Genomic DNA, 26,425 nt, shown 5'->3' on the forward strand with positions numbered 1-26,425 from the left:
AAAAAGTCGAAATTATGAGATAATAAAGTTGACATTGAAGTCATAATAATGAGTTAAAAGGCATAATTTAGATAAAAAATTTGAAATTATGAGATAAGAAAGTCAAAATTATGTAATTAAAGTCATAATTATAGGATAAAAAGTCGCAATTATGTGAAAGTCAAAATTATGAGATAAGAAGTTGAAATTATGACATAAAAAAGTTATAATTATTAAATAAAAAGTTGTATTATGAGATAGAAAAAAGTTATAATTATGAAATAAAAAGTTGTCTCATAAACAGTGACGTGGGAGATTTCCTATTCCTGAAATCATTTCCATCCTTTACCTTCATTGGGGGCGGAGCTATGTTCGAGTGGAAACACTTCCGTGTTCTTCCTCCACTTACGCCGCTCGTTAGTGCTGCTAATTATACAAAATGTGGATTATTCTCACTCCCACTCTTTTATTGTTCTGAAAGTGACATTTGATTCACAATAAAGGTTTGATGTCACCCCCTAACAAGACTTCCAGTAGCGATGGCTACCTTGACAAAAATAGTTACTTTATTGATTTTGTGGTAGAAAGAAATCCTCCGACTGATCCATCGTCTTGTCGCCATGGCGACCGGAGATGTTTGGATGACGGAGCGGCGCCTTGTGGTGAAGTTGGGTGGATCGTATCCAGGGGTGGACCTGGCAGGACACGCTCTCTGTCTGAGGCACGTCTGCAGGAGAACCATTAAACTGATCCTGACCTTCTGCTGGTGGTCCTGGCCAGGCCGTGTCGGGGGGGTTCACAGATGAGTCCAAACATCTAGAAGACTTCTCTTCTGCTGGGCTCTGGAAGATCTGTAATGCCCTGAAGTTCTCGCAGACCCTGAAAGAGGAAAACAACAGTCTGATTTCTACCAATAGACAAATCAACAAGCGCCTCCCCTGTAATGTGTGAAGACCAAACTGACCTCCAGCACCATGCGGATGTTTGCTTTGATTTTAGCAGCGTCTTTGGTCAGCTGATCCGTGAAGCTAAAAGACACAAGCAGCATTAGCACGGCTGCGTCTCGCATGAGGAACTCGAATGCAAACATGCTAAAAGCGCTGAGAGTTGTCACTGACGCTGTGAGCTGACTCGTCTTCTTGTCGATGAAGCGCAGAGCTTCCGTGTGGTCCATCTCCACGAAAAAGCCAAAGCCCACCAACACGAAGATCTTGGATGAGTCCTCCCTGGGTTAACACACAGAAGTTCCTTACATTGTGGATGACATCTGTTGCAGGCGTTCATTTGTGCACATGTCTAAATAAAACATACACCAGCGGTGGCCAAACCTTTTCCACTGAGAGCCCCAGGCTGACCATCAAAGGATACGGTGGCCATTTTGGTAGTTTTCACACTCAAAACCAGTACAATACATCGATTATTTTTCAGGCAACTAGAAAATGCAATTTTGGTAGAAAGGCTAACAGTTAGCAAGCGTCAAGTAACAAAAATGTGAGCAAAACAAGCTAAAAAAGCTAGCATGCTGACAATACCATGCTAATATGCTAATAGTTAGCATTAGTAAAATACCAAAATATGAAACTGAGCTGTATACCTGCTTAATTAGCTAAAAAATAAAGCATGCTAGTGTTAGAATGCTAGAATGCGTCAAGTACCAAATTGTATTACTCTGAGGCAGGGGTCACCAACCTTTTTGAAACCAAGAGCTACTTCTTGGGTACTGATTAATGCGAAGGGCTACCAGTTTGATACACACTTAAATAAATTGCCGAAAATAGTCAATTTGCTCAATTTACCTTTAACTCTATGTTATTATTAATAATTAATGATATTTACACTTAATTGAACGGTTTAAAAGAGGAGAAAACACGAAAAAAATGACAATACAATTTTTAAACATAGTTTATCTTCAATTTCGACTCTTTAAAATTCAAAATTCAACCGAAAAAAAGAAGAGAAAAACTAGCTAATTCGAATCTTTTTGAAAAAATAAAAAAAATAATGTATGGAACATCATTAGTAATTTTTCCTCACTAAGATTAATTTTAGAATTTTGATGACATGTTTTAAATAGGTTAAAATACGATCTGCACTTTGTTAGAATATATAACAAATTGGACCAAGCTATATTTCTAACAAAGACAAATCATTATTTCTTCTAGATTTTCCAGAACAAATTTTTTTAAAGAAAATCAAGACTTTGAAATAAGATTTAAATTTGATCCTACAGATTTACTAGATTTTCCAGAATAATTTTTTTGAATTTTAATCATAATAAGTTTGAAGAAATATTTCACAAATATTCTTCGTCGAAAAAACAGAAGCTAAAATGAAGAATTAAATTAAAATGTATTTATTATTCTTTACAATAAAAAAAATAAATTTACTTGAACATTGATTTAAATTGTCAGGAAAGAAGAGGAAGGAATTTAAAAGGTAAAAAGGTATATGTGCTTAAAAATCCTAAAATCCTTTTTAAGGTTGTATTTTTTCTCTAAAATTGTCTTTCTTAAAGTTATAAGAGGCAAAGTAAAAAAAATAATGAATTTATTTAAACAAGTGAAGACCAAGTCTTTAAAATATTTTCTTGGATTTTCAAATTCTATTTGAGTTTTGTCTCTCTTAGAATTAAAAATGTCGGGCAAAGCGAGACCAGCTTGCTAGTAAATAAATAAAATTTAAAAAATAGAGGCAGCTCACTGGTAAGTGCTGCTATTTGAGCTATTTTTAGAACAGGCCAGCGGGCTACTCATCTGGTCCTTACGGGCTACCTGGTGCCCGCGGGCACCGCGTTGGTGACCCCTGCTCTGAGGTGTGTACCTAAAAAATGAGTAAAATGAGTTAAAAAAGGTAGCATGCTGACAGTACGATGATAATATGCTAACAGTTATCATTAGTGAAATACCAAAAAATATGACACTGATCTGTATACTTGCTAAATTAGCTAAAAAAAATAATCTAGCATGCTAGTGTTAGCATGCTAAAATGCTAACTGTAACATGCGTCAAGTACCAAAATGTATTACTCTGAGGTGTGTACGGAAAAAATTTGTAAAAATTAGCTAAAAAAAACTAGCATGCTGACAGTACTATGAAAATATGCTAACAGTTAGCATTAGTAAAATACCAAAAAATATGACACTGCGCTGTATAATTGCTAAATTAGCTTAAAAAAAAAATCTAGCATGGTAGTGTTAGCATGCTAAAATGCTAATTGTAACATGCGTCAAGTACCAAATTGTATTACTCTGAGGCAGGGGTCACCAACCTTTTTGAAACCAAGGGCTACTTCTTGGGTACTGATTACTGCGAAGGGCTACCAGTTAGATACACACTTAAATAAATTGCCAGAAGTAACCAATTTGCTCAATTTACCTTTAACTCTGTTATTATTAATAATTAATGATATTTATCTTTGTGGAAACACTGATCATCTTAATGATTTTTCACAATAAATATATATAGAAACAGATAAATATCAATATGCAACACTTTATTTTTATATTTTCTCTAAGTGCACATTTTTCAAATTGAACATTTTCAAATGATCACTTCTAAGACAGTCTTGTGAAATCACAATATCCCATTTTAACTAGCTAGCCACTAACATTTTTTTTAACAAATCATGAATTACTTTGCACCATGTTTGTACAAATAATAACTCATGTAAAATACAAAAGTAAACTCTCAAATTTTTAAATCATGTCACACTTTGAACTGGACACCAAATCTGTTATCTGTTTCTTTGTCAGTTAGTGGGAAGCCTGGCATTGCATGCTGTTAACTAGTGAGTTGTACTCTGGTGTGTAACTTGACACTGCAACTCTGAGTGAGTCTTGCAGATGTGCATCAGCGAGGCGTGTTCTGTGTTTGTTCTTGATGAAGTTCATGTCAGAAAAGGCTGATTCATAAAGATAAGATTTTTCCTCATTGTTTGCGGAACCTTCTTAATCTTTTGGACATATTTTCACAGCAATCTGGCCTTAAGCTTAATTATGATGAATGTAAAATGTTAAGGATCGCAAATCTAAAGGGAACGTCCTTTCGAATGGAATGCAAAGTGCCTGTTTTGTGGACAGATGGACCAGTTAACATACTTGGTGTTGTTGTCCCAGAAAATCTGGAAGATCTAGGTTCAGTAAATTATGATAATCGACTAAGAAAGCTAGACAAAATTATGCAATTATGGAAAGGGAAATCCCTAACCTTGTATGGTAAAATGTCTATTGCCAACTCGTTAATTATTCCTCAATTTATTTATTTGTTTTTGTCATTACCAGCTCCATCACAAAACTTTTTTAAGATTTATGAGCGCAGGGTCTTCGATTTTGTCTGGAACGGCAAACCAGAAAAGATTAAAAGAAAGGTTTTGTACAAAGAGTATGAATATGGGGGCCGGAACTTCTCAACCTTGAAGCTATGTGTCTGTCTTTAAAAGCATCAATTGTTCCAAAGATGTATTTAAACATTGAGTGGTACACAAATGTCCTGTTGGACAAAAAACATGTACCGTATCAAAAGAAATTGTATCCTTTTTTACAAGTGATCCCCTCCCAGAGAGTCTGCTGGGAAACATGGCGGGGTTCATAAAGGAAACAATCCACTCATAGTGGTGTTTTCAATTTTATGTGCCAGAAAAAAGAGACGATATTTTGCAGCAGTTAATATGGATGAACTCTAATATTGTAATAGATGGAAAGCCTTTCTTTTGGAAAAATATGTTTGAAAGAGGAATCATTTTTGTCAATAATATTATCAATGAGAATGGTAAAATTATGAAGTATGATGAATTTAGAGCTATGTATGGTGATGCTTGCTCAAGCTTTTCATTTTATCAACTAACTGGAGTAATTGGGAAAAGATGGAAACAAATAATTAATTATGGAACTACTAAATTATTAGTTTGTAAACCTCTAATAAGAAATTCTAGTTGGCAAAAAGGAACTAAAATAAATAGAAAAATATATAATTTTTATTTAATAAAGAAATCTTTGAAGGCTGCCTCATACAACACAAATGGAAAATGGGAGGACTTTTTTGACTGCCCGTTGCCATGGGATGCCATATTCAAACTAATCTATAAAACCACTATCGATGTGCAAAATCGTTATTTTCAAATTAAAATTGTTTATAACTTCTTACCCACAGGGAAAATGTTAAAATTATGGAATATGACAGAGTCAGATGATTGCCGATTTTGTTGTCAGGAGCCTGAATCCACCCTGCATTTGTTTTGGTATTGTCATATTGTGTCTTTGTTTTGGGTGGAAGTTGAAAAAATGTGTTTAAGGATTGGTTTGTTTATGAAGCTTAATGTGGTTTCTGTTATTTTAGGAGAGTTCATTGACAATCATGATTTAGTCAATTCAATTATAGTACTCAGTAAAATGTTTATTTTAAGGCCAAAAACAGATATTCACTTAGTATTACTTTCTTTAAAACATTTATTCAGTATTTTCTAACTTTAGAAAGAGACATGGTTGAAAACGATAATGATGCCAAAAAACATTAAAAAAAAAGATGAGAAGTCCTCAAAGGCTTATTTTGAAAGTATAATTATGTTTATAGATTATATGATATCTGTTGTTGTGTTCCCTAATTTGAGTGACCTGGACATAATCTGGACTGTACATAAATGCTTATTTTGAAAATGTAATTTTGTTTATAAATTATATGCAATCTGTTGTGTTCCCTAATTTTTTTCTGTGTACATGAATGAAGGTGTGTGTTGCTGAGTCCGACTTGGACATTATCTGGACTGGGCCTGGTTTAAAAAACCCTTTAAACAAATTTAATTTCATTGACAACCTGGTCTGTTGAAGATAAGGCCCTTTTTTAAAAAATAAAATAAAATAAGATAAATAAATAAAAAACATTTTCTTGGATAAAAAAGAAAGTAAAACAATATAAAAATAATTACATAAAAAATAGTAATTAATGAAAATGTTAGTGGACCAGCAGCCTATACAATCATGTGTGCTTCAGGGACTGTGTCCCTTGCAGATGTGTTGTCTATGTTGTGGGAACCAGAATATTGGTAGCAGAAAGAAATAACCCCTTTTGTGTGAGTGGGTGTGGATGAGTGTGCATGGGGGAGGTTGTTTGGGTTGATGCACTGATTGAAAGTGTATCTTGTGTTTTTTCCATGTAGATTTAATTTTTTTTTTTTAAATTTAAAAAAAAAAAAAAAAAAATTTTTTTTTTTTTAGAACAGGCCCGCGGGCGACTCATCTGGTCCTTACGGGCGACCTGGTGCCCGCGGGCACCGCGTTGGTGACCCCTGCTCTGAGGTGTGTACCAAAAAAATGAGTAAAAATGAGCTCAAACAAAATAGCATGCTGACAGTAATATGAAACTAACAGTTAGCATTAGTAAAATACCCAAAAATATGACACTGAGCTGTATACTTGCTAATTTAGCTAAAAATAATAATCTAGCATGCTAGTGTTAGCATGCTAAAATGCTAACTGTAACATGCGTCAAGTTCCAAAATATATTACTCTGAGATGTGTACCTGAAAAATTAGCTAAATAGCTAAAAAAAACTAGCATGCTGACAGTACTGTGATAATATGCTAACAGTTATCGTTACTGAAATACCAAAAAATATTCAGCAATTATCACATACATTTTTCATTTCGAAATCCATACTACGTTGCAGTACAGTCTCCTATCGTCAACATAATAATTTTTCCTACAATCACAGTATATCTACATTCAAACCATTTCACAGTTAAACCGTTTCCACCTTTCCTTATACATTCGCATTTAAACCAGCATACTTCAATATTCAAACCATTCCTACTGTACATTCAAACACAGGGCTCGAATTTAACCACGGCAACCGCGGCACTTGCCGCGACCGCCCTCTCATTTGCCGTAATGCCCTAAAAATTGACCAACATTTGCGGCAACGCCCTTGACTCTTTCCTTGCTAATGGACATGGGATATAATGGTCAACGACATAATGATAAATAGAGATTAAACTCCAGATGTTTAGTAAGACCGTCTCCTTTATAAATTACCGAAAACCCTATAATTATTAATTCATTTTAAACAACACAAAGTCAGACCCATGCGCATTTTCGTCACTTGGCTTTCTAGTCACGGTGTAGCAACACCGTTAATCTCGCTCAAGGGATCCACCCTCGGAGTATACTTACTCAACAGACCTACATGTCACACTAAGGGTAGCCGTATGAACAACGCCAACACTGTTATAAACCTGTGCCACATAGTGAGACCATACTAAACAACAATGACAAACACATTTCGGGAGAATATTTGCACTGCAACACAACATAAACACAACAGAACACATTCCCAGGATTCCTTGCAGCACCAACTCTTCCGGGACGCTACAGTCATTTTCCCTCGCTTCCTGCCATGTGTTTAAGCACTTTTGTTAGATGGAGACAGGTGTGGACAATATTGGATACACTTGTCCCCACGCTAAAAGTACACAGCGAAGGAGAAAAACTATATGGTGTTGCTTTGTATGTTGAAGAGGTTCATTCTTGCTTTGCAACTTTATTGTTGCTTTCATTCTGACAACATAGCGTCCATCAGCTGCTGTGACAGAGTTAAGGAGGTGTCACTCCGGTTTGTTTTTTTTGTTGGTAAAACTGTTGTACTGAACCACAAGGAGGCGTTAGAGAAGAACACATCTTGATTATTAGACTTTATCTTCATTAGCCAAACTGGTTTGTGTTTTATTTTGATATCAAAAAGTAAACGCCATGTTTAAAAAAAAAAAAAAAAAATTATGTCACAAAGGTATTACTTTAAAAAACATTTGACACATAATTTTGTTAGTTGTATTGTGTGTAGTTAATTCCTATATGATGTATTTCTGCTCAAACTCTAAATGGATCTGTCCCAATACAGCATCTACATGCACATAACTTCAAAAATAAATAATAATAAAAAATACTTCCCTATCAAAAGGTAAACATAGAGATAAAGGCATTATGAAATGACAAAAAGCTAAAAAGTTTAAATTAATAATGAATTTTAAAAAAACTTATGTGTATGCATGCATGCTTTGGAGCCCCTGCCTGGAAAGAAAATAATGTTTGCCTTGGTGCCCTTTTTACTTGCCTTGGTGCCCTAAAATATGAGCCCTCCTTTAAGGCAACACTTGCCTTGACCTTAAAAAGTTAAAATTTGAGGCCTGCAAACATATTCTTACAATATTCTACACTCCTTCAGCATTGCATTTTCTAGTTACTATTGTTGTTATGATGACTACTATGGGAGAGAGGAAAAAAGCTTACACTTCTGCCTGAACGTAGAAGTTACATCCCAGGTCAACATCTGTCTTCAGGCGCTGAGAGCCTGTCTCCTGTCCACACACAACAACATACTGTACATGCAAGTCACTTCTTGTGTATTTTTTTTATGCTGCCCTTTTTTCTTTTGCTGCAGCTGTTACGTATACTGTAATATTGTACAAACCCCGTTTCCATATGAGTTGGGAAATTGTGTTAGATGTAAATATAAACGGAATACAATGATTTGCAAATCCTTTTCAACCCATATTCAATTGAATGCACTACAAAGACAAGATATTTGATGTTCAAACTCATAAACTTTATTTTTTTTTTGCAAATAATAATTAACTTAGAATTTCATGGCTGCAACACGTGCCAAAGTAGTTGGGAAAGGGCATGTTCACCACTGTGTTACATGGCCTTTCCTTTTAACAACACTCAGTAAATGTTTAGGAACTGAGGAGACACATTTTTTAAGCTTCTCAGGTGGAATTCTTTCCCATTCTTGCTTGATGTACAGCTTAAATTGTTCAACAGTCCGGGGGTCTCCGTTGTGGTATTTTAGGCTTCATAATGCGCCACACATTTTCAATGAGAGACAGGTCTGGACTACAGGCAGGCCAGTCTAGTACCCGCACTCTTTTACTATGAAGCCACGTTGATGTAACACGTGGCTTGGCATTGTCTAGCTGAAATTGGCAAAAGGGCGTCCATGGTAACGTTGCTTGGATGGCAACATACAATACCGTTCAAAAGTTTGGGGTCACATTGAAATGTCCTTATTTTTGAAGGAAAAGCACTGTACTTTTCAATGAAGATAACTTTAAACTAGTCTTTACTTTAAAGAAATACACTCTATACATTGCTAATGTGGTAAATGACTATTCTATCTGCAAATGTCTGGTTTTTGGTGCAATATCTACATAGGTGTATAGAGGCCGATTTCCAGCAACTATCACTCCAGTGTTCTAATGGTACAATGTGTTTGCTCATTGGCTCAGTTGGCTAATTGATGATAAGAAAACCCTTGTGCAATCATGTTCACACATCTGAAAACAGTTTAGCTCGTTACAGAAGCTACAAAACTGACCTTCCTTTGAGCAGATTGAGTTTCTGGAGCATCACATTTGTGGGGTCAATTAAACGCTCAAAATGGCCAGAAAAAGAGAAGTTTCATCTGAAACTCGACAGTCTATTCTTGTTCTTAGAAATGAAGGCTATTCCACAAAATTGTTTGGGTGACCCCAAACTTTTGAACGGTACTGTATGTTGCTCCAAAACCTGTATGTACCTTTCAGCATTAATGGTGCCTTCACAGATGTGTAAGTTACCCATGTCTTGGGCACTAATACACCCCCATACCATCACAGATGCTGGCTTTTACACTTTGCGCCTATAACAATCCGGATGGTTCTTTTCCTCTTTGGTCCGGAGGACACGACGTCCACAGTTTCCAAAAACAATTTGAAATGTGGACTCGTCAGACCACAGAACACTTTTCCACTTTGTATCAGTCCATCTTAGATGAGCTCAGGCCCAGCGAAGCCGACGGCGTTTCTGGGTGTTGTTGATAAACAGTTTTCGCCTTGCATAGGAGAGTTTTAACTTGCACTTACAGATGTAGCGACCAACTGTAGTTACTGACAGTGGGTTTCTGAAGTGTTCCTGAGCCCATGTGGTGATATCCTTAACACACTGATGTCCCTTGTTGATGCAGTACAGCCTGAGGGATCGAAGGTCACGGGCTTAGCTGCTTACGTGCAGTGATTTCTCCAGATTCTCTGAAACCTTTGATGATATTACGGACCGTAGATGGTGAAATCCCTAAATTCCTTGCAATAGCTGCTTGAGAAAGGTTTTTCTTAAACTGTTCAACAATTTGCTCACGCATTTGTTGACAAAGTGGTGACCCTCGCCCCATCTTTGTTTGTGAATGACTGAGCATTTCATGGAATCTACTTTTATACCCAATCATGGCACCCACCTGTTCCCAATTTGCCTGTTCCCCTGTGGGATGTTTCAAATAAGTGTTTGATGAGCATTCCTCAACTTTATCAGTATTTATTGCCACCTTTCCCAACTTCTTTGTCACGTGTTGCTGGCATCAAATTCTAAAGTTAATGATTATTTGCACAAAAAAAATGTTTATCAGTTTGAACATCAAATATGTTGTCTTTGTAGCATATTAAACTGAATATGGGTTGAAAATGATTTGCAAATCATTGTATTCCGTTTATATTTACATCTAACACAATTTCCCAACTCATATGGAAACGGGGTTTGTACGTGGTAATTGGGATTTGTTATATATTATATAAAAATATAATATAATATAACAATATAATATATCAATATATATTATATACTGTATATATAAAATGTAAATATTACATGTATCCATCCATCCATCCATCTTCTTCCGCTTATCCAAGGTCGGGTCGCGGGGGCAGCAGCCTAAGCAGGGAAGCCCAGACTTCCCTCTCCCCAGCCACTTCGTCCAGCTCCTCCCGGGGAATGCCGAGGTGTTCCCAGGCCAGCCGGGAGAGATAGTCTTCCCAACGTGTCCTGGGTCTTCCCCGTGGCCTCCTACCGATCGGACATGCCCGAAACACCTCCCTAGGGAGGCGTTCGGGTGGCATCCTGACCAGATGCCCGAACCACCTCATCTGGCTCCTCTCGATGTGGAGGAGCAGCGGCTTTACTTTGAGCTCCTCCCGGATGACAGAGCTTCTCACCCTATCTCTAAGGGAGAGCCCCGCCACCCGGCGGAGGAAACTAATTTCGGCCACTTGTACCTGTGATCTTGTCCTTTTGGTCATGACCCAAAGCTCATGACCATAGGTGAGGATGGGAACGTAGATCGACCGGTAAATCGAGAGCTTTGCTTTCCGGCTCAGCTCCTTCTTCACCTTTACATATATGCTACAGTATATTTTATATTGCTACTATGGTACATGTTTAGTCTACTCAATACTTAATACCTGCATTATCCTTTCCATCCTTTGAAACTGAGCTACTGTGTGGAACAATTTCCCTTGTGGATCAATAAAGTTTGTCTAAGTTTAAGTCTAAATGTAATGTGTGTGTGCATACCTGCAAACTCTGTATGGTGTTCTTGAGCTGCAGGTACTGAGCTGTTTGATCATAAACGGAGTCTCGCTGCTCCATCACCGCTCTGAAAAGCAACAAACAAGCTCTAACCATGTGGACATGTACTTTGTATGTTGACATGGACATGTACTTTATATGTGGACATGGACATGTACTTTATATGTTGACATGTTCACTGATCTTTTGCTGCAAGTTAACAGCCATCTTAGCTAACGTGCATTTATTTATCAGTGAAACCGAGCAGAGAAACCAAACCACAGGACGATCGCGGTGACACGTCTCTTACTGTAAATCCTTCTTCAAGACGTCGTCAATAAACTTCTCATACTGCAACACCTTCTGCTCCACGTTGCCATTAGTGGTCATGTTGACATTAGCAGTAGCCGTGGGCGCCATGGCCGCTCGAGCTTGTTGTGGTTTCACTTCCGCGATAACATCCGGGGACCTGCTGAGCTCATTTACATTATTTTTTTTTAAGAACAATTATTTCTTATACTTTCTTGTTGTCAAACATTATATTCAAGTATCTTGTCTTAAGTGTACGATTAAAAAAACATGCTGTTGTGACGTCAAGTGAGGGCGGGACTGTGTTGTGACGTCATCCGGATGCGACGACCCGTACAATTGGCGCTCGGTAGTGTAACTCAACATACTGTAAGTATCTTCATGTTTATTTTTATCTCTACATATGTAAATTAACATGAACGCTTTTGTTTATATGACCTGTTTACAACTGGATGCGGACACAAAGGCTTACTTCTTAGCTGATAATGTAATATTGTGATATTATTTGTATAATTGAATAGTTTGAGGTCGTAATACTGCAGTAATAACACTGTAACAACTATACAGGGTTATGTACCATAGTATTTGAATTTGGCTATCATATAATGCACCAAGCAAACATTGTCTGTCACTAATTAGATGTTCTAACTTCCAGGTAAAGAGGATCAGAAATGTCTTCTGGGCCAGATCCCCCAGCAGCAGAAAATGGACTCAAGTCAGTCAGGAGGTCTCCTCGTCTGTCCCCTAAGGTTATTTTATCCACACGTTTTGTCGAAAGACTTGACAGATGAGTGACACATTAACTCGTCAGTCGTGAGCTGATGATTGCACACGTCTCATTAATAATTCAACAATAACACGCATTTCTTCGCCCCTTGTTGGTGGCAATCAGCGAGATCGGCTGATAGCGCAACGACCAATGTGTCCGTGTGCACACAGGCAGGCGAGGTTCCTGGAGACGTGCAGAGGAGAAAAGAAGGCGGCCTGCAGGAGGTGAAGAAGAAAGGGAGGGTGGCAAGGAGCCAGGAAGAGCGAGATGATGAGCTGCAAGTCCAACTGCAGCAGCTGGTGAACAAAAAAAACTTTTTTTGGTACTAATAACTGAAGAAGAGTAGTGTTTTATTTACATGTGTGTTCCTAGGACCTGTCCAGCAGGGCGTCTGCCAGCGGGACAGGTCTGGTCTACTCTGAGACCTTCACTCGCCATCAGAACCTGTGGGAGCCCAGGTAAGCTCAGCTGACATACACACGTGTGCTAATGCAGTGTTTCCCATAAACTGCCAAGATACCTGTGGTGGGGGGCGTGGCTATGGGCGTGGTTACCATGACATCATCGAGTAATTTGCATAATTTACTACAATGATTTGATTTTCTCTAAAAAGGCTCAAAAAATGTATACTTACTAATTAATAATAACAGTTTTGTTTTAAACGTCCATCTATCCATCCATCCATCCATTTTACAATATAATTACAACACTTTATGTACATATTTATATACAGATTTGAACAATAAGTTATTCACTGAAATATATTTATTAATTGTGGTTCTTACATAAAATATATCTTATAAAATATAAAAGCTAAAATGTCTCAAAGCTCTGCCCCTTTAATTAGTGCATACTAAATAATTTAACTTTAGCCTACTACTACAACCATATTATTTACCAGCAACATAAAGTGAAACAGAGGCAGAGGTGTCCTGCCACAGTCAGTAACAAATAAACACAAAACAGTAGTGGTGGTAGATAGACACAGAGCTTCATCAAACATTTGATCCACTGAACAAAGAGCTCCAAAAATCTTTAACTTTAGACTGCCATCAGTTTTACTCCCTACACATAACCATGTGTTTCCTACTGCCTGCAGACTTTGCACCCTTTGTTATATACAAAGGGGCGGCATGGCGTAGTGGGTAGAGCGCCCGTGTCAGAAACCTGAGGGTTGCAGGTTCGCTCCCCGCCTCTTACCATGCCGTTGTGTCCTTGGGCAGGACACTTCACCCTTGCCCCCGGTGCCGCTCACACTTGTGAATGAATGTTGAACGAATGATAGGTGGTGGTCGGAGGGGCCATAGGCGCAAATTGGCAGCCACGCTTCCGTCAGTCTACCCCAGGCAAAGTAGCTTACCCCAGGCAAAGTAGCTTACCACCACCAGGTGTGAAGGAATGATGGGTTTTTAACATGTAAAGCGACTTTGGGTACTTAGAAAAGCGCTATATAAATCCCAGTTATTATTATTATTATTATTATATACACATGTTGTGTTTCTAATATAAATACATTTAATAAAGTCAAATACAAATAAGGCAACAAGAGAAGTATCTTACACTTCTCTTTTGTAAAGTAAATCTGAACAGCCGATATGGGCATCTACATCAACTATATGATTTGCCTGAGAAGCTGGAGAGGACAAAAAAAAATTTTTTTAATTTTTTTTAAAATTTGTGGCGGACGTAATTCTTTCGTGGTGGGCCGTCACAAATAAATGAATGTGTGGGAAACCCTGTAATGAACCTGTGTCATGTGACCCATTAATGACGGCGGACGTGTCTTTAGTCACCTGGAGAGTCCAGACAGAGTGACGTCCATCATGGACGAGCTGGACAGGCAGAAATTGTTGTCTCGCTGCGTTCGAGTGCAGGTGAGAGTGTTGGATTGTTGGTTGGCACTTTCTGAGGTTCTAACTGTGTGTGTGTGTGTGTGTGTGTGTGTGTGTGTGTGTGTGTGTGTGTGTGTGTGTGTGTGTGTGTGTGTGTGTGTTCCAGCCCAGAGCAGCCACGGATGAAGAGCTGCTACTCGTGCACATGTGAGTTCACCAAAACATGGAACAACAACAAACATTTAGAATCATGCATTGCCCTGTGTGTGTGTATGTGTGCATGTGTGTATGTGTGTGTGTGTGTCTTACAGGAAAGAATATATTGAGATGATCAAGTCCACTCAGACGATGTCGGAGACAGAACTGCATCATCTTTCTGACAAATATGATTCTGTCTATTTCCATCCCGTAAGGATACACACACGTATACACACATTTTCGCAAACTACAGCACTGTGTGTGTGTGTGTGTGTCTCACAGGAGACCTTCCCGGTGTCCATACTAGCAGTAGGTTCAGTGCTCCAGCTGGTGGACCAGGTGTTGATGTCCGATCTCAGAAATGGAGTCGCCATCGTCAGGTATGACCAGAAGGCGGTGGTGCGTTCAGGCGCTCTTTCATCCGCACGTAACTTATTAATTTGCTTGTTGTCAAATCTGTTGCGTGTGTGTGTGTGTGTGTGCGCGTCAGGCCTCCGGGACATCACGCTCAGGCTAACGAGTCCAACGGCTTTTGTATTTTCAACAACGTGGCCATTGCTGCCCGTTACGCTCGGATAAAACACAAAGTCAACAGGTGAGGATTATGGAGGTTAATTTGTGTCTTTATTACCAAAGCTTTTTTGGACACCGAATTTATGTTGCTGAATTTTTTTTTTACATCAAATTATGCTGGCAATTTTCTTGAATGAAAATGTGTGTGTTTAAAAATTCAATTTGTAAAAATTCTGTTTTTAAGTTGAAACTGAATTGAAATAATTGTGGAACAATTCAATGTAGCCAAATTCAGTGCAAAAAAAAATTTGGTACAGAAAAATTTGGTGCAAAAAATTCAGTGTGAAAAAAATTCAGTGTTGAAAAAATTCTGTGTGTAAAAATGTATTGTAAAATAAGTCAGTCTATAATAGTTCAGTATATGATTATTCAGTGTAAAAAAAAATCAGAATTTTAGAGAATTGTAAACTGAATATTTTTTTTTTTTACATCATATATTTCTGACAATTTCATTGGAATAAAACATTGTGTGGTTTGTTCCAATGCAGTATTTCAAATTTCAGCGCAAAAAAATTCAGTCTTTTAAAATTCAGTGTAAAAAATTTGGTGCAGGAAAATTCAGTGCAAAAAAAATTGTTTTGAAATTCAGTGGTAAAAAAATTTGGTGCAGAAAAATTAAGTGTAAAAAAAATGTAGTGCAAAAAAATAATGTTTTAAAATGTGCAGGAAAATTCAGTGCAAAAAAACAGTGTTTAAAAATAGTGTTTTAAAATTTAGTGCAAAAAAATTTGGTGCATAAAAATGAAGAGTAAAAAAAATTTGTTGCAGAAAAATTAAGTGAAAACAAATTCTGTGTTTTCAAATCCAGTGTAAAATGAGTGCAGAAAAAATCAGTGTGAAAAATTCAGTGCAAAAAAATTGAGTGCAGAAAAATTCAGTGTAAAAAAATACTGTAAAATAAAACAGTGTATAATAATTCAATGTAAAGAAATTCAGTGCAGAAATATTAGTTCCTACAAAAGTCACCTCATTGGCTGGTTCTGAGACAGGATTATGGCGGGTTAATGTTTGTCTTTATTACCAAAGGTTTTTTTTGGACACTGAATTTATGTAACTGCATTTTAGCGTTGAACTGATTTTTTTTCTCATCACATAATGCTGACTTTCATTGAATACAAAATGGTGTGTTTAATAATTCAGTTTGTTAAAATGCAGTGTTTTAAATTGCAGGGCTAAAACATTCAGTGTTTTAAAGTTTAGTGCAAAAAAAAATCAGTGTTTAAAAATACAGTGTATTAAAATTAATTGTAAAAAAAAATAGGTGCAGAAAAATACAGTGTAAAAAAAATTCAGTGTAAAAAAAATGGTGCAGAAAAATTCAATGTAAAAAAAAAAAAAGTGTAAAATAACACGCTGTATAATAATTCCGTATATAATAATTACATGTAATGTTGGTACAACACTCACGTCATTGATTGGTTCTGCGACAGAATTATGGGGGTTAATATTTGTCTTTATTACCAAAGATTTGTTTGGATGCTGAATTTTAGCATTGAAGCATTGAAAACTGATTTTTTTTTACATCATATAATGCTGACAATTCCATTGAATACAAAAGTGTGAGCAACATTTGTGTGTTTAATAATTGAGTTTGTTAAAATTTGGTGCAGAAAAATTCAGGGTATAAATATTATATTCACTGAATTTTTTTGCACTGAAATTTTGGTTCAACCAACAGAATTGTTAAACAGAATTTTGATCACAAATGTTTATTCAATGAAATTTTCAGCATAATTTGTTGTAAAACAAAGTCAGTTTAGAAAATTCAAACGCGAAAAGTTCAGTTACATAAAAATGCTTTTGCGATAAAGACACAAATTAACCTCCATATTTGTGTAGTATGTGCTCAATACTGAAGTAGTGTGTGTGTCTGTGTGTGTGTCTGTGTGTGTCAGGGTGTTGATAGTAGACTGGGACGTTCATCATGGTCAAGGTGTCCAGTATGTTTTCCAGGACGACCCCACGTGAGTCCTCGCCAATAAACTCTTAAATACCCAAAGTTTGTACCTCTTAAACTGTGTGTGTGTTTTCTTGTTTTTCTACCCTTCTTGAGACATCAACAAGGAAAAGTAGCTTCCATATGAGGAGGTGTGAACAAGTTAGGACATAAATCATGGTCCCAATACGGAAAACCATTGCATCTAATTGAGAATGTCTCATTTGCACCCCTGGTGGTGAAATCTATCAAAATAAGGATGGTCCCAAAAAGGAGGGATTTTTCAAATTGACTGTATGTCGCTTTTAAAAGTGCTCCCCCTCTGGTCAACATATGAAATAACAAATGTGTGTGAAAATATGAAGTGCTCCCCCTCTGGCCCACATATGTAATAACAAGTGTGTGTAAGAAATTGAAAGGCACCCCTTTGGCCAAAATTTTAAAAAATTAAATAAATATGTGTGTAGAGACGTTCTGTAATAACTGGAAGTAAATAATGAAGATTAAAAAACAATTACAAACAAAAATTAACTAAAAGCAGTCTTTTTCTCACAGTGTCTCTGCTTTTTTCTTTTAAAATTGGGATGTTGCAATATTTTCTCGTAAAAGTATTACTTTTTTATGTAAAATTATTACTTTTTAATGCATTTGTCATATAAAATGCTGACTTTCATCACAATATTGCCAATTTTTTTGTTGTTCTTGTAATATAGTGACATTTTTGGAGTAAATTACCTCCCTGCTTGGCACTCAGCATCAAGGGTTGGAGTTGGGGGTTAAATCACCAAAATGATTCCCGGGCGCGGCGCCGCTGCTGCCCACTGCTCCCCAAGGGGATGGGTCAAATGCAGAGGACAAATTTCACCACATCTAGTGTGTGTGTGACAATCATTGGTACTTTAATCTTTAATCTTAATCTTAAAATTATGACATTTGTCATCATTTCGCCAAGTAAAATTTCCGGTTATTATTATAATATCGCCAACATTTTAAAGTTGTCTTATAAAATTGTGACTTGTCAAGTAAAATTACGATTCTTTTCATAAAATTGGCAACAATTCAAGCTTTTCTTGTAAAGTTGCGACTGTTATTGAGTAAAATTCCAACTTTTATCATAATATTGCACCAATGTTCAGTTTTTCTTGTAAAATTTTGACTTGCGTTTAGTAAAATTACGACTTATTATAATACTGCCAAAATTCGAAGTTTTACTTGTGAAATTGTGACCTTTTTCTTGTGAAATTCCAACTCATTTTTCACAAGCTTTTTAGGGCCCGCTTGGCCCATTGTCAAAACAATCCCAACGGGAGTCCTTTTGCAATGGGACGAAAGGACCTATTGAAATTGCAAGGTTTTATTATTATTATTATTACTATTATTCCGCCGCCACATTAAACTCTAATTTGACCCACTTAACATGCTTCAAAACTCACCATATTTGACACACACATCAGGACCTGCGAAAATTGCCATCTAATAAAAAAACCAAACCCTAAAACTCAAAATTGTGTCTAGTTTATATTTGCATTTTATGTATATATTATTAATGTTGTAAATACACATCTTTATATATCTAGAAAGGGTGGTCCTAAAGAGGTAGGCATTTTTTGGAGGTCTCAAGAAGGTAACAAATACTAGAATGTGTGTGTGTGTGTGTGTGTGTGTGTGTGTGTGTGTGTGTGTGTGTGTGTGTGTGTGTGTGTGTGTGTGTGTGTGTGTGTGTGTGTGTGTGTGGTGTGGGTGTGGGTGTGGGTGTGGGTGTGTCAGCGTGTTGTATGTGAGCATGCACAGGTTCGAGCAGGGTGCCTTCTGGCCTCACCTTCCCAATTCGGACGGCAGTTTTGTGGGCGGCGGCCCCGGCAAAGGGAAAAACATCAACCTGGCCTGGAACACAGTCAGTCCTGTCAATCATCCAGTAGCCCCTCCTCCAAGTTGCATGCTTACTTCCTCCTTTTCTCGACATTCACCAGCTTTACAACCAAAATAAGAGTGTGTTCAGTTTTTTTTGTGCTCGCTTTTTTTTCAGACCGGAATAAGCGACGCCGACTACGTGTGCGCCTTCCAGCGTCTGCTGCTTCCCGTCGCCTACGAGGTAACGCGCACGGCGACCTTTGACCTCACACCTTTTGGTAAAAATCTTGTTTTGCTTTCTTTTTGTTGTGTTTAGTTTCAGCCGGAGCTGGTTCTGGTCTGCGCCGGTTTTGACGCCGCACTCGGGGATCCGAAGGTACGACGCGGCAGATTTGTTCTGGCGCAACAAAGAAACACTTTTGTTTCTGATGCTGCACTCCTACTTCTCGTGACAATAAGCTCCGCCCATGTGTGTGTTTGTGGTCAGGGCCAGATGTGTGTGAGTCCGCAGCGTTTCCACACGCTGACGCACATGTTGATGTCTTTAGCGGAAGGCCGAGTCATCCTCACTCTGGAGGTAAAACATTGACGACAAGGAGACATACAACTACAGCCTTGCTACGTGATAGCATGCTAAAATTAGCGTGCTAACTTTTTTCGTCAATTTTGCCTTTATACAACTTAGAGTCAAAAATTGTAACCTTGCTACGTTTTTTTGCTAGGTTTGCAACCGCCTACCCCAGAGTCATATAACTTGGTACGTGACACATGCTAAAAAATGTTTTGCCAATTTTGCCGTTATACAGCTTAGAGTCATATAACTTTTCACTTTATACATGCTATGTGTTAGCATGCTGATATTGCCGTGCTAACTTTTTAAGCCAATTTTGCCGCCAAACTTTGCAGAGTCATAGGACTTGGTTCGTGACAAATGCTAACCGTTAGCATGCTAACTTTTTTCACCATTTTCACTGTTACAAAACTTAGAGTCAAATAATGTAACCTAGCTATGATTTTTGTTAGGTTTGCAACCGCATACTCCAGAGTCATAAACCTTGGTACTTGACTTATGCTAACTGTTAGCATGCTAACATAAGCACGTTAACTTATTTCGTAAATTTTGCCTTTATGCAACTTAGAGTCATATATTGTAACCTTGCTACATTTTTTTGCTAGGTTTGCAACCGCATACCCCAGAGTCACATAACTTGGTACGTGACACATGCTAAATTTTTTCCGCCAATTTTGCCGTTATACAGCCTAGAGTCATATAACTTTGTACTTTATGCATGCTATGTGTTAGCATGCTAATATTAGCTTGCTAACTTTTTAAGCCAATTTTGCTGCCCTACATCTCAGAGTCATAGAACTTGGTACGTGACAAATGCTAACCGTTAGCATGCTAACTTTTTTCACCATTTTCGCTGTTACACAACTTAGAGTCAAATAATGTAACCTAGCTACGATTTTTGTTAAGTTTGCAACCGCAAACAGAGTCATATAACTTGTTACGTGACACATGCTTACTGATTTATGCAAACCTTTTTTTTGACAAATTTGCTGTTATACAACTTAGAGTGATATTATTTAACCTAGCTTCATTTTTAGCTAGGTTTGCAACTGCAAACCTCAAAGTCATATTACTGATTTATGCTAACTGTTATCATGCCAATATTAGCTGGCTATCTTTTTAAGCCAATTTTGCAGCTGTACACCTCAGAGTCATATCATTTGGTATGTGACACATGCTAACTCTTAGCATGCTAACTCTTTTTTGCCAATTTTGTCGTTATATAATTTAGATTCATATAATGTAACCTAGCTACGTTTTTTGCTAGGTTTGTAACTGCATAACCAAAAGTCATATTACTGATTTATGCTAACTGTTAGCATACTAATATTAGCGTGCTAATATTTTAAGCCAGTTTTGCTGTCATTCACCTCAGAGTCATATAATTTGGTACGTGACACATGCTAAGTGTTAGCATGGTAATATTAGCCTGCCAATTTTGCCGCCGTCCACCCCAGTCATATAACTTGGCACGTGACATATGCTAACTGTTAACATGCTTACATTAGCATGCTAACCTTTTTAGCCGATTTTTGCCGTGTTACACCTTTGAGTCATGTAACTTGGTATTTGACACATGCAAAGTGTTAGCAAGCTATTGTTAGCATGAGTCATGTACCAAGTTATATGACTATGGGTTTTATTGTTTAGAACACATATGTCAGAGTCAAGGCCCGCGGGCCATATCCGGCCCGCGAGAAGGTTTTTTACGGCCCTTGGGATGATCTTGATTTATTATTAGAACCGGCCCGCAGACCGCAGATCTTTTTTTTTTTTTTTTTTTTTTTTTTTTTTTTTTTTAGACCGCAGATCTTTTACACGCACCAAGCGGATGCCGGTCCAAGGTTCCGAAAGGGGGCGAGCGGCCCGCCGGGACGCGCCTGCCGGCCGAAGGGCTGCAGCCCGGCCGTCAGTCGTGGAGCCCGCCGTGCCACGCGCGCCAAGGGGGCGGGCCGAAACCCGGCCCCGAGGCCCTGAGACTTCTGCTTTGTTTCCCCAAACCGCGCGTCACCGCCGGGCCCGCACCACCGTCGGGCTGCAGCCCGAGCGTCGGTGGCGGAACCCGTCATGTGCCGCGCGCGCCAAGCGGAGCGGGGGGGGTCAAGCGGGCCGAAACCCGCAGGCCACCCCCTCACCACGAGGCCCTGAGACTTCTGCGTTTGACCCCTACGCGCGGCCCGTTGGGACGCGCCCGCCGTGAAGCCACGAGGGCCAGCCGTCGGGTCGCGGAGCCCGCCGTGCCACGCGCGCCAAGGGGCGGGCCGAAACCAGCGGGGGGTTTCGGGCACCCAACTCGCCTCCCTCCCACGGAGGGAGGAGGGGGGTTTAATGTGAACATTACTGTGCAATCACATATTTAGAGTTTTTACTCAATTCAAGTTTAAAAGTTAAAGTTTAATATTTGTTTTCACTGCATGTTACTTCTCCTTAAACAAAGTGTTGTTTTTGATTTATAGATTTTTGCACTTTATTTTATTGTATTTCAATTTAATTATATTTTAAAAATATTTCAGTTGAGTGGATGATAGAAAATTGCTATTATTGTTTTTTTCTTTGAAGTAAATTTAGCCCACTTTTGCTAAAATAGAAAATATAGGCTACTGATGGTGCCTTGAATACCGGTTTCTTTCATTTAATGTTCATGTTATGGGGATTTTTATATAAAGGAAATTTGTCTTTTGTGTCTGTTGAAAATTAAAGATTACTGACAGAGCCATAAGAAAATATTGCTTTATTTATCTGATCATATTGGAATATATTTGTTAGGTTTTCAGTAGGTTCAATTAGGTTCACTAGACTATATGCGTCATTTAAAAATTTTTCAATGAACATTCGAACAGTCCGGCCCTCGGCTTGTAGCTAAATTTTTTATTTGGCCCTCCGTCCATTTGACTTTGACACCCCTGGTTTAGAATGATTATCAAGATTCTTTTGACAAATGCTAACCGTTAGCATGCTAACTTTTTTCACCATTTTCGCTGTTACACAACTTAGAGTCAAATAATGTAACCTAGCTATGATTTTTGTTAAGTTTGCAACCGCAAACAGAGTCATATAATTTGTTACGTGACACATGCTTACTGATTTATGCAAACCTTTTTTTTGACAAATTTGCTGTCATACAACTAGAGTGATATTATTTAACCTAGCTACATTTTTAGCTAGGTTTGCAACTGCAAACCTCAAAGTCATATTACTGATTTATGCTAACTGTTATCATGCTAATATTAGCTGGCTAGCTTTTTAAGCCAATTTTGCCGCTGTACACCTCAGAGTCATATCATTTGGTATGTGACACATGCTAACTCTTAGCATGCTAACTTTTTTTTGCCAATTTTGTCGTTATATAACTTAGATTCATATAATGTAACCTAGCTACGTGTTTTGCTAGGTTTGTAACTGCATAACCAAAAGTCATATTACTGATTTATGCTAACTGTTAGCATACTAATATTAGCGTGCTAATATTTTAAGCCAATTTTGCGGCCATACACCTCAGAGTCATATAATTTGGTACGTGACACATGCTAAGTGTTAGCATGGTAATATTAGCGTGCCAATTTTGCCGCATGTACCTTGGCACGTGACATATGCTAACTGTTAACATGCTTACATTAGCATGCTAACCTTTTTAGCCGATTTTTGCCGTGTTACACCTTTGAGTCATGTAACTTGGTATTTGACACATGCAAAGTGTTAGCAAGCTATTGTAGCTTAGAGTCATGTACCAAGTTATATGACTATGGGTTTTATTGTTTAGAATGATTATCAAGATTCTTCTTCTTTGTACTTTGTAAACACTTTTGAGTTTGAACAGTTTATTGAACTGTATCTAACTATTATTTTGTTTGACTTCTTTGCGTAATCCATTCCATAATTTATTTCCACATATTGATGTACTAAAGGTTTTAGGTGTTCGTGCATACGATTGTTTTGAATTAAATTTTTCTCTTTTTTTTGTTGAGAATAATTCATAAGTAGCAGTTTATAGTTTGCTTGGGAAAATTGGTTCAAAAAGTTAGCACGCTAACAGGTAGCATATGTAACATACCAAGTTATATAACTCATAGGTGTATGGTGGAAAGATTTATGTAAAAGGTGAACACGCTAATATTAGTATGCTAGAATGCAAACAGTGAGCATGGTTCCCGCACCAAGTTATTTGACTTCGAGGTGTATACGGTAGTCAAAATTGTCTAAAAGAGTTAGCATGCTAATAATTGTTTGCTAGCATGCGAACAGTTAGAATATGTAACATGCCAAATTATATTAATCTGAGGTGTACGGTCGCCAACATTTTCTAAAAAAGTTAGCACGCTAATAATCGTATGCTGACATGGTAACGTTAGCATGCGAGCAGTTAGCATGCGAGCAGTTAGCATATGTAACATACCAAGTCACTATGACTCTGAGGTATACGGCGCCAAACTTGGCCAAAAACGTTAGCATGTGTACTAAATCATATGAATCTGAGGTGTACGGTGGCAAAATTGTCTAAAAAAAAAGAAAGATGTTAATAATGATTGTATGCTAGCATGCTAGCATGTTAACATATGTAACATACCAAGTTTATATGACTCTGAGGTATACGGCGCCAAACTTGGCCAAAAACGTTAGCATGTTTCAAGTACTAAATCATATGAATCTGAGGTGTATGGCGCAAAAATTGTCTAAAAAAAAGTTAGCAGGCTAGGGCTTGTATGCTAGCACGCTAACGTTAGCATGCAAGCAGTTAGCATATGTAACATACCAAGTTGATATGACTCTGAGGTGTACGGCGGCAAACTTGGGCCAAAAAAGTTGGCATGCTAACAGCTAGCATGTGTCAAGTACTAAGTTGTATGACTCTGAGGTGTACGGTGGCAAAATTGTCTAAAAAAGTTAGCACGCTAATCATTTTATGCTAGCATGCTAACATTAACATGCAAGCAGTTAGCGTATGTAACATACCAAGTCAATATGACTCTAAGGTATATGGCGGCAAAGTTGGCATGCTAACAGTTAGCATGTGTCAAATACTAAGTTTTATGACTCTGAGGTGTATGGTGGCAAAATTGTCTAAAAAAAAGTTAGCATGCTAATGATTTTATGCTAGCATGCTAACGTTAGCATGTGAGCAGTTAGCATATGTACCATAGAATAGAAAGTACGTTATTGATCCCTGGGGGAAATTCAGAACCACAGTTCGCTCACAATAAACAATAAATACTTAGGTATTGTTTACAAGTGAATAATATAAATACAGTCTATTATACAGCATTATTCACATGTGAATAATATAAATACAGTCTATTATACAGCATGCCAAGTTAATATGACTCTGAGGTATATAGCGACAAACTTGGCCCAAAAAGTTGGCATGCTAACAGTTAGCATGCGTCAACTACTCTAAGGTGTACGGCTGCGAAGTTAGCTAAAAAAAAGTTAGCAAGACGCGTCAATCTTTCACTGATGTCAAAGTATGTGTTCAGGGAGGTTACAACCTGCAGGCCACAGCAGAGGGCGTCACCGCCTGTGTTCAAGCTCTTGTGGGAGGAGCCTGTGCCCCAATGACGCCACTTGCCGCCCCATCCGACAGGTACCTGTACCACCAAGAGGCGAACTGGCTATGCTAATCACATGACTCGCGGCGTGAAGACGATTGTTACAAGCTAATCTAACGTTCTCTGTGTCAGCGCGCTAAAGTCCATCTCTGAGACCATCTCAGCTCTGTATCCATACTGGACCTCCCTGCAAGTACTGGGTAAACACACACACACACAATCAACAACACCCGACACAGTGTGCACAATTGTTCAACTTCATTCATATTGTTTATCTGTAGAGGGGGAGGGACTTGCTGAGGGGCGTGTCAGCAGAGCAGCAGCCAATGTGGGGAAGCCATGGAGTCCCGCCCTGATTGATGTCACGTCAACGGGCCTGGTGTACGACGAGAGGATGATGGAGCATCTCAACATGTGGGACAGGTGTGTGTTTGTGCGTGTGTGTGTGCGTGTGTGTGTGTGTGTGTGTGTGTGTGTGTGTGTGTGTGTGTGTGTGTGTGTGTGTGTGTGTGTGTGTGTGTGTGTGTTCTTGTATTTCTACCCTTCTTGAGACACCAACAAGGAAAAGTAGCTTCCATATGAGGAGGTGTGAACAAGTTAGGACATAAATCATGGTCCCAGTACAGAAAACCATTGCATCTAATTGAGAATGTTTCATTTGCACCCCTGGTGGTGAAATCTATCAAGATGAGGGTGGTCCCAAAAAGGAGGGATTTTTCAAATTGACTGTGTGTCGCTTTTAAAAGTGCTCCCCCTCTGGCCAACATATTAAATAACAAGTGTGTGAAAATATTGGAAGTGCTCCCCCTCTGGCCAACATATGTAATAACAAGTGTGTGTAAGGAATTGAAATGAGCCCCCTTTGGCCAAAATGAATATAAAAAATAAAATAAAATAAATATGTATATAGAGACATACTATAATAACTTGAAGTAAATAATGAATATTCAAAACCAATTACAAACAAAAAATTCCCCCCCCAAAAATGAACTAAAAGCAGTCTTTTTTCTCACAATGTGTCGACTTTTTTCTTATAAAATTGGGAACAATTTCTCATATTCTTTCTGTTTCTGTAACGTTGCAATATTTTCTCGTAAAATTATTATGTAAAATGGTAAATTTTTTATTCAAAATGGTGACATTTGTCATATAAAATTCTGACTTATCACATTATTGCCAGTTTTTTTTTTGTTCTTGCAAAATAGTGAAATTTTTTAAGTAAAATTATGACTTTTGTCATCATTTTGCCGAGTAATATTCCTATTTTTATTAAAATATTGCCAAAATTTTAAAGTTTTCTTATAAAATTGTGACTTGTCAAGTAAAATTGCGACTCTTTTCATAAAATTGCCAAAATTTGAAGCTTTTCTTGTAAAATTGCGACTGTTACTGAGTAAAATTACAACTTTTATCATAATATTATACAAATGTTCCGTTTTTCTTGTAAAATTTTGACTGGCGTTGGGAAAAATGACGACTTTTATCATAATACTGCCAAAATTCTA

The 26,425-nt window shown here is 37.8% G+C and overlaps 2 protein-coding genes across 3 annotated transcripts in view; one reads left to right on the forward strand and one right to left on the reverse strand.

Moving 5' to 3' along the window:
• On the reverse strand, window positions 1-11,951 carry LOC133657283 (protein UXT-like). The gene is made up of 6 exons (XM_062058423.1): window positions 11,649-11,951; window positions 11,345-11,426; window positions 8,255-8,322; window positions 1,098-1,205; window positions 944-1,007; window positions 1-858 (listed from the first exon to the last, which is right to left on the reverse strand). Exons 1-6 carry the CDS (start codon window positions 11,756-11,758, stop codon window positions 796-798), a joined length of 495 nt encoding a protein of 164 aa, XP_061914407.1. The 5' UTR covers window positions 11,759-11,951; the 3' UTR covers window positions 1-795.
• Window positions 11,948-26,425, forward strand: part of LOC133657250 (histone deacetylase 6-like) — a 24,351-nt gene continuing 9,873 nt past the window's right edge. For both annotated transcript variants that reach the window (XM_062058347.1, XM_062058355.1), the window contains exons 1-17: window positions 11,948-12,016; window positions 12,303-12,396; window positions 12,587-12,715; window positions 12,789-12,874; window positions 14,206-14,290; window positions 14,415-14,455; window positions 14,560-14,656; window positions 14,729-14,826; window positions 14,937-15,041; window positions 16,915-16,983; window positions 18,723-18,849; window positions 18,982-19,047; window positions 19,123-19,182; window positions 19,294-19,383; window positions 24,849-24,955; window positions 25,053-25,120; window positions 25,202-25,343. In XM_062058347.1, the coding sequence (XP_061914331.1) occupies window positions 12,319-12,396; window positions 12,587-12,715; window positions 12,789-12,874; window positions 14,206-14,290; window positions 14,415-14,455; window positions 14,560-14,656; window positions 14,729-14,826; window positions 14,937-15,041; window positions 16,915-16,983; window positions 18,723-18,849; window positions 18,982-19,047; window positions 19,123-19,182; window positions 19,294-19,383; window positions 24,849-24,955; window positions 25,053-25,120; window positions 25,202-25,343 (1,448 nt within the window). In that variant the 5' untranslated portion in view covers window positions 11,948-12,016; window positions 12,303-12,318. The remainder of the gene's footprint in view (window positions 12,017-12,302; window positions 12,397-12,586; window positions 12,716-12,788; window positions 12,875-14,205; window positions 14,291-14,414; window positions 14,456-14,559; window positions 14,657-14,728; window positions 14,827-14,936; window positions 15,042-16,914; window positions 16,984-18,722; window positions 18,850-18,981; window positions 19,048-19,122; window positions 19,183-19,293; window positions 19,384-24,848; window positions 24,956-25,052; window positions 25,121-25,201; window positions 25,344-26,425) is intronic.

The sequence above is a fragment of the Entelurus aequoreus genome, linkage group LG01, assembly GCF_033978785.1.
Source record: "Entelurus aequoreus isolate RoL-2023_Sb linkage group LG01, RoL_Eaeq_v1.1, whole genome shotgun sequence".
Classification (NCBI taxonomy): Eukaryota; Metazoa; Chordata; class Actinopteri; order Syngnathiformes; family Syngnathidae; genus Entelurus; species Entelurus aequoreus.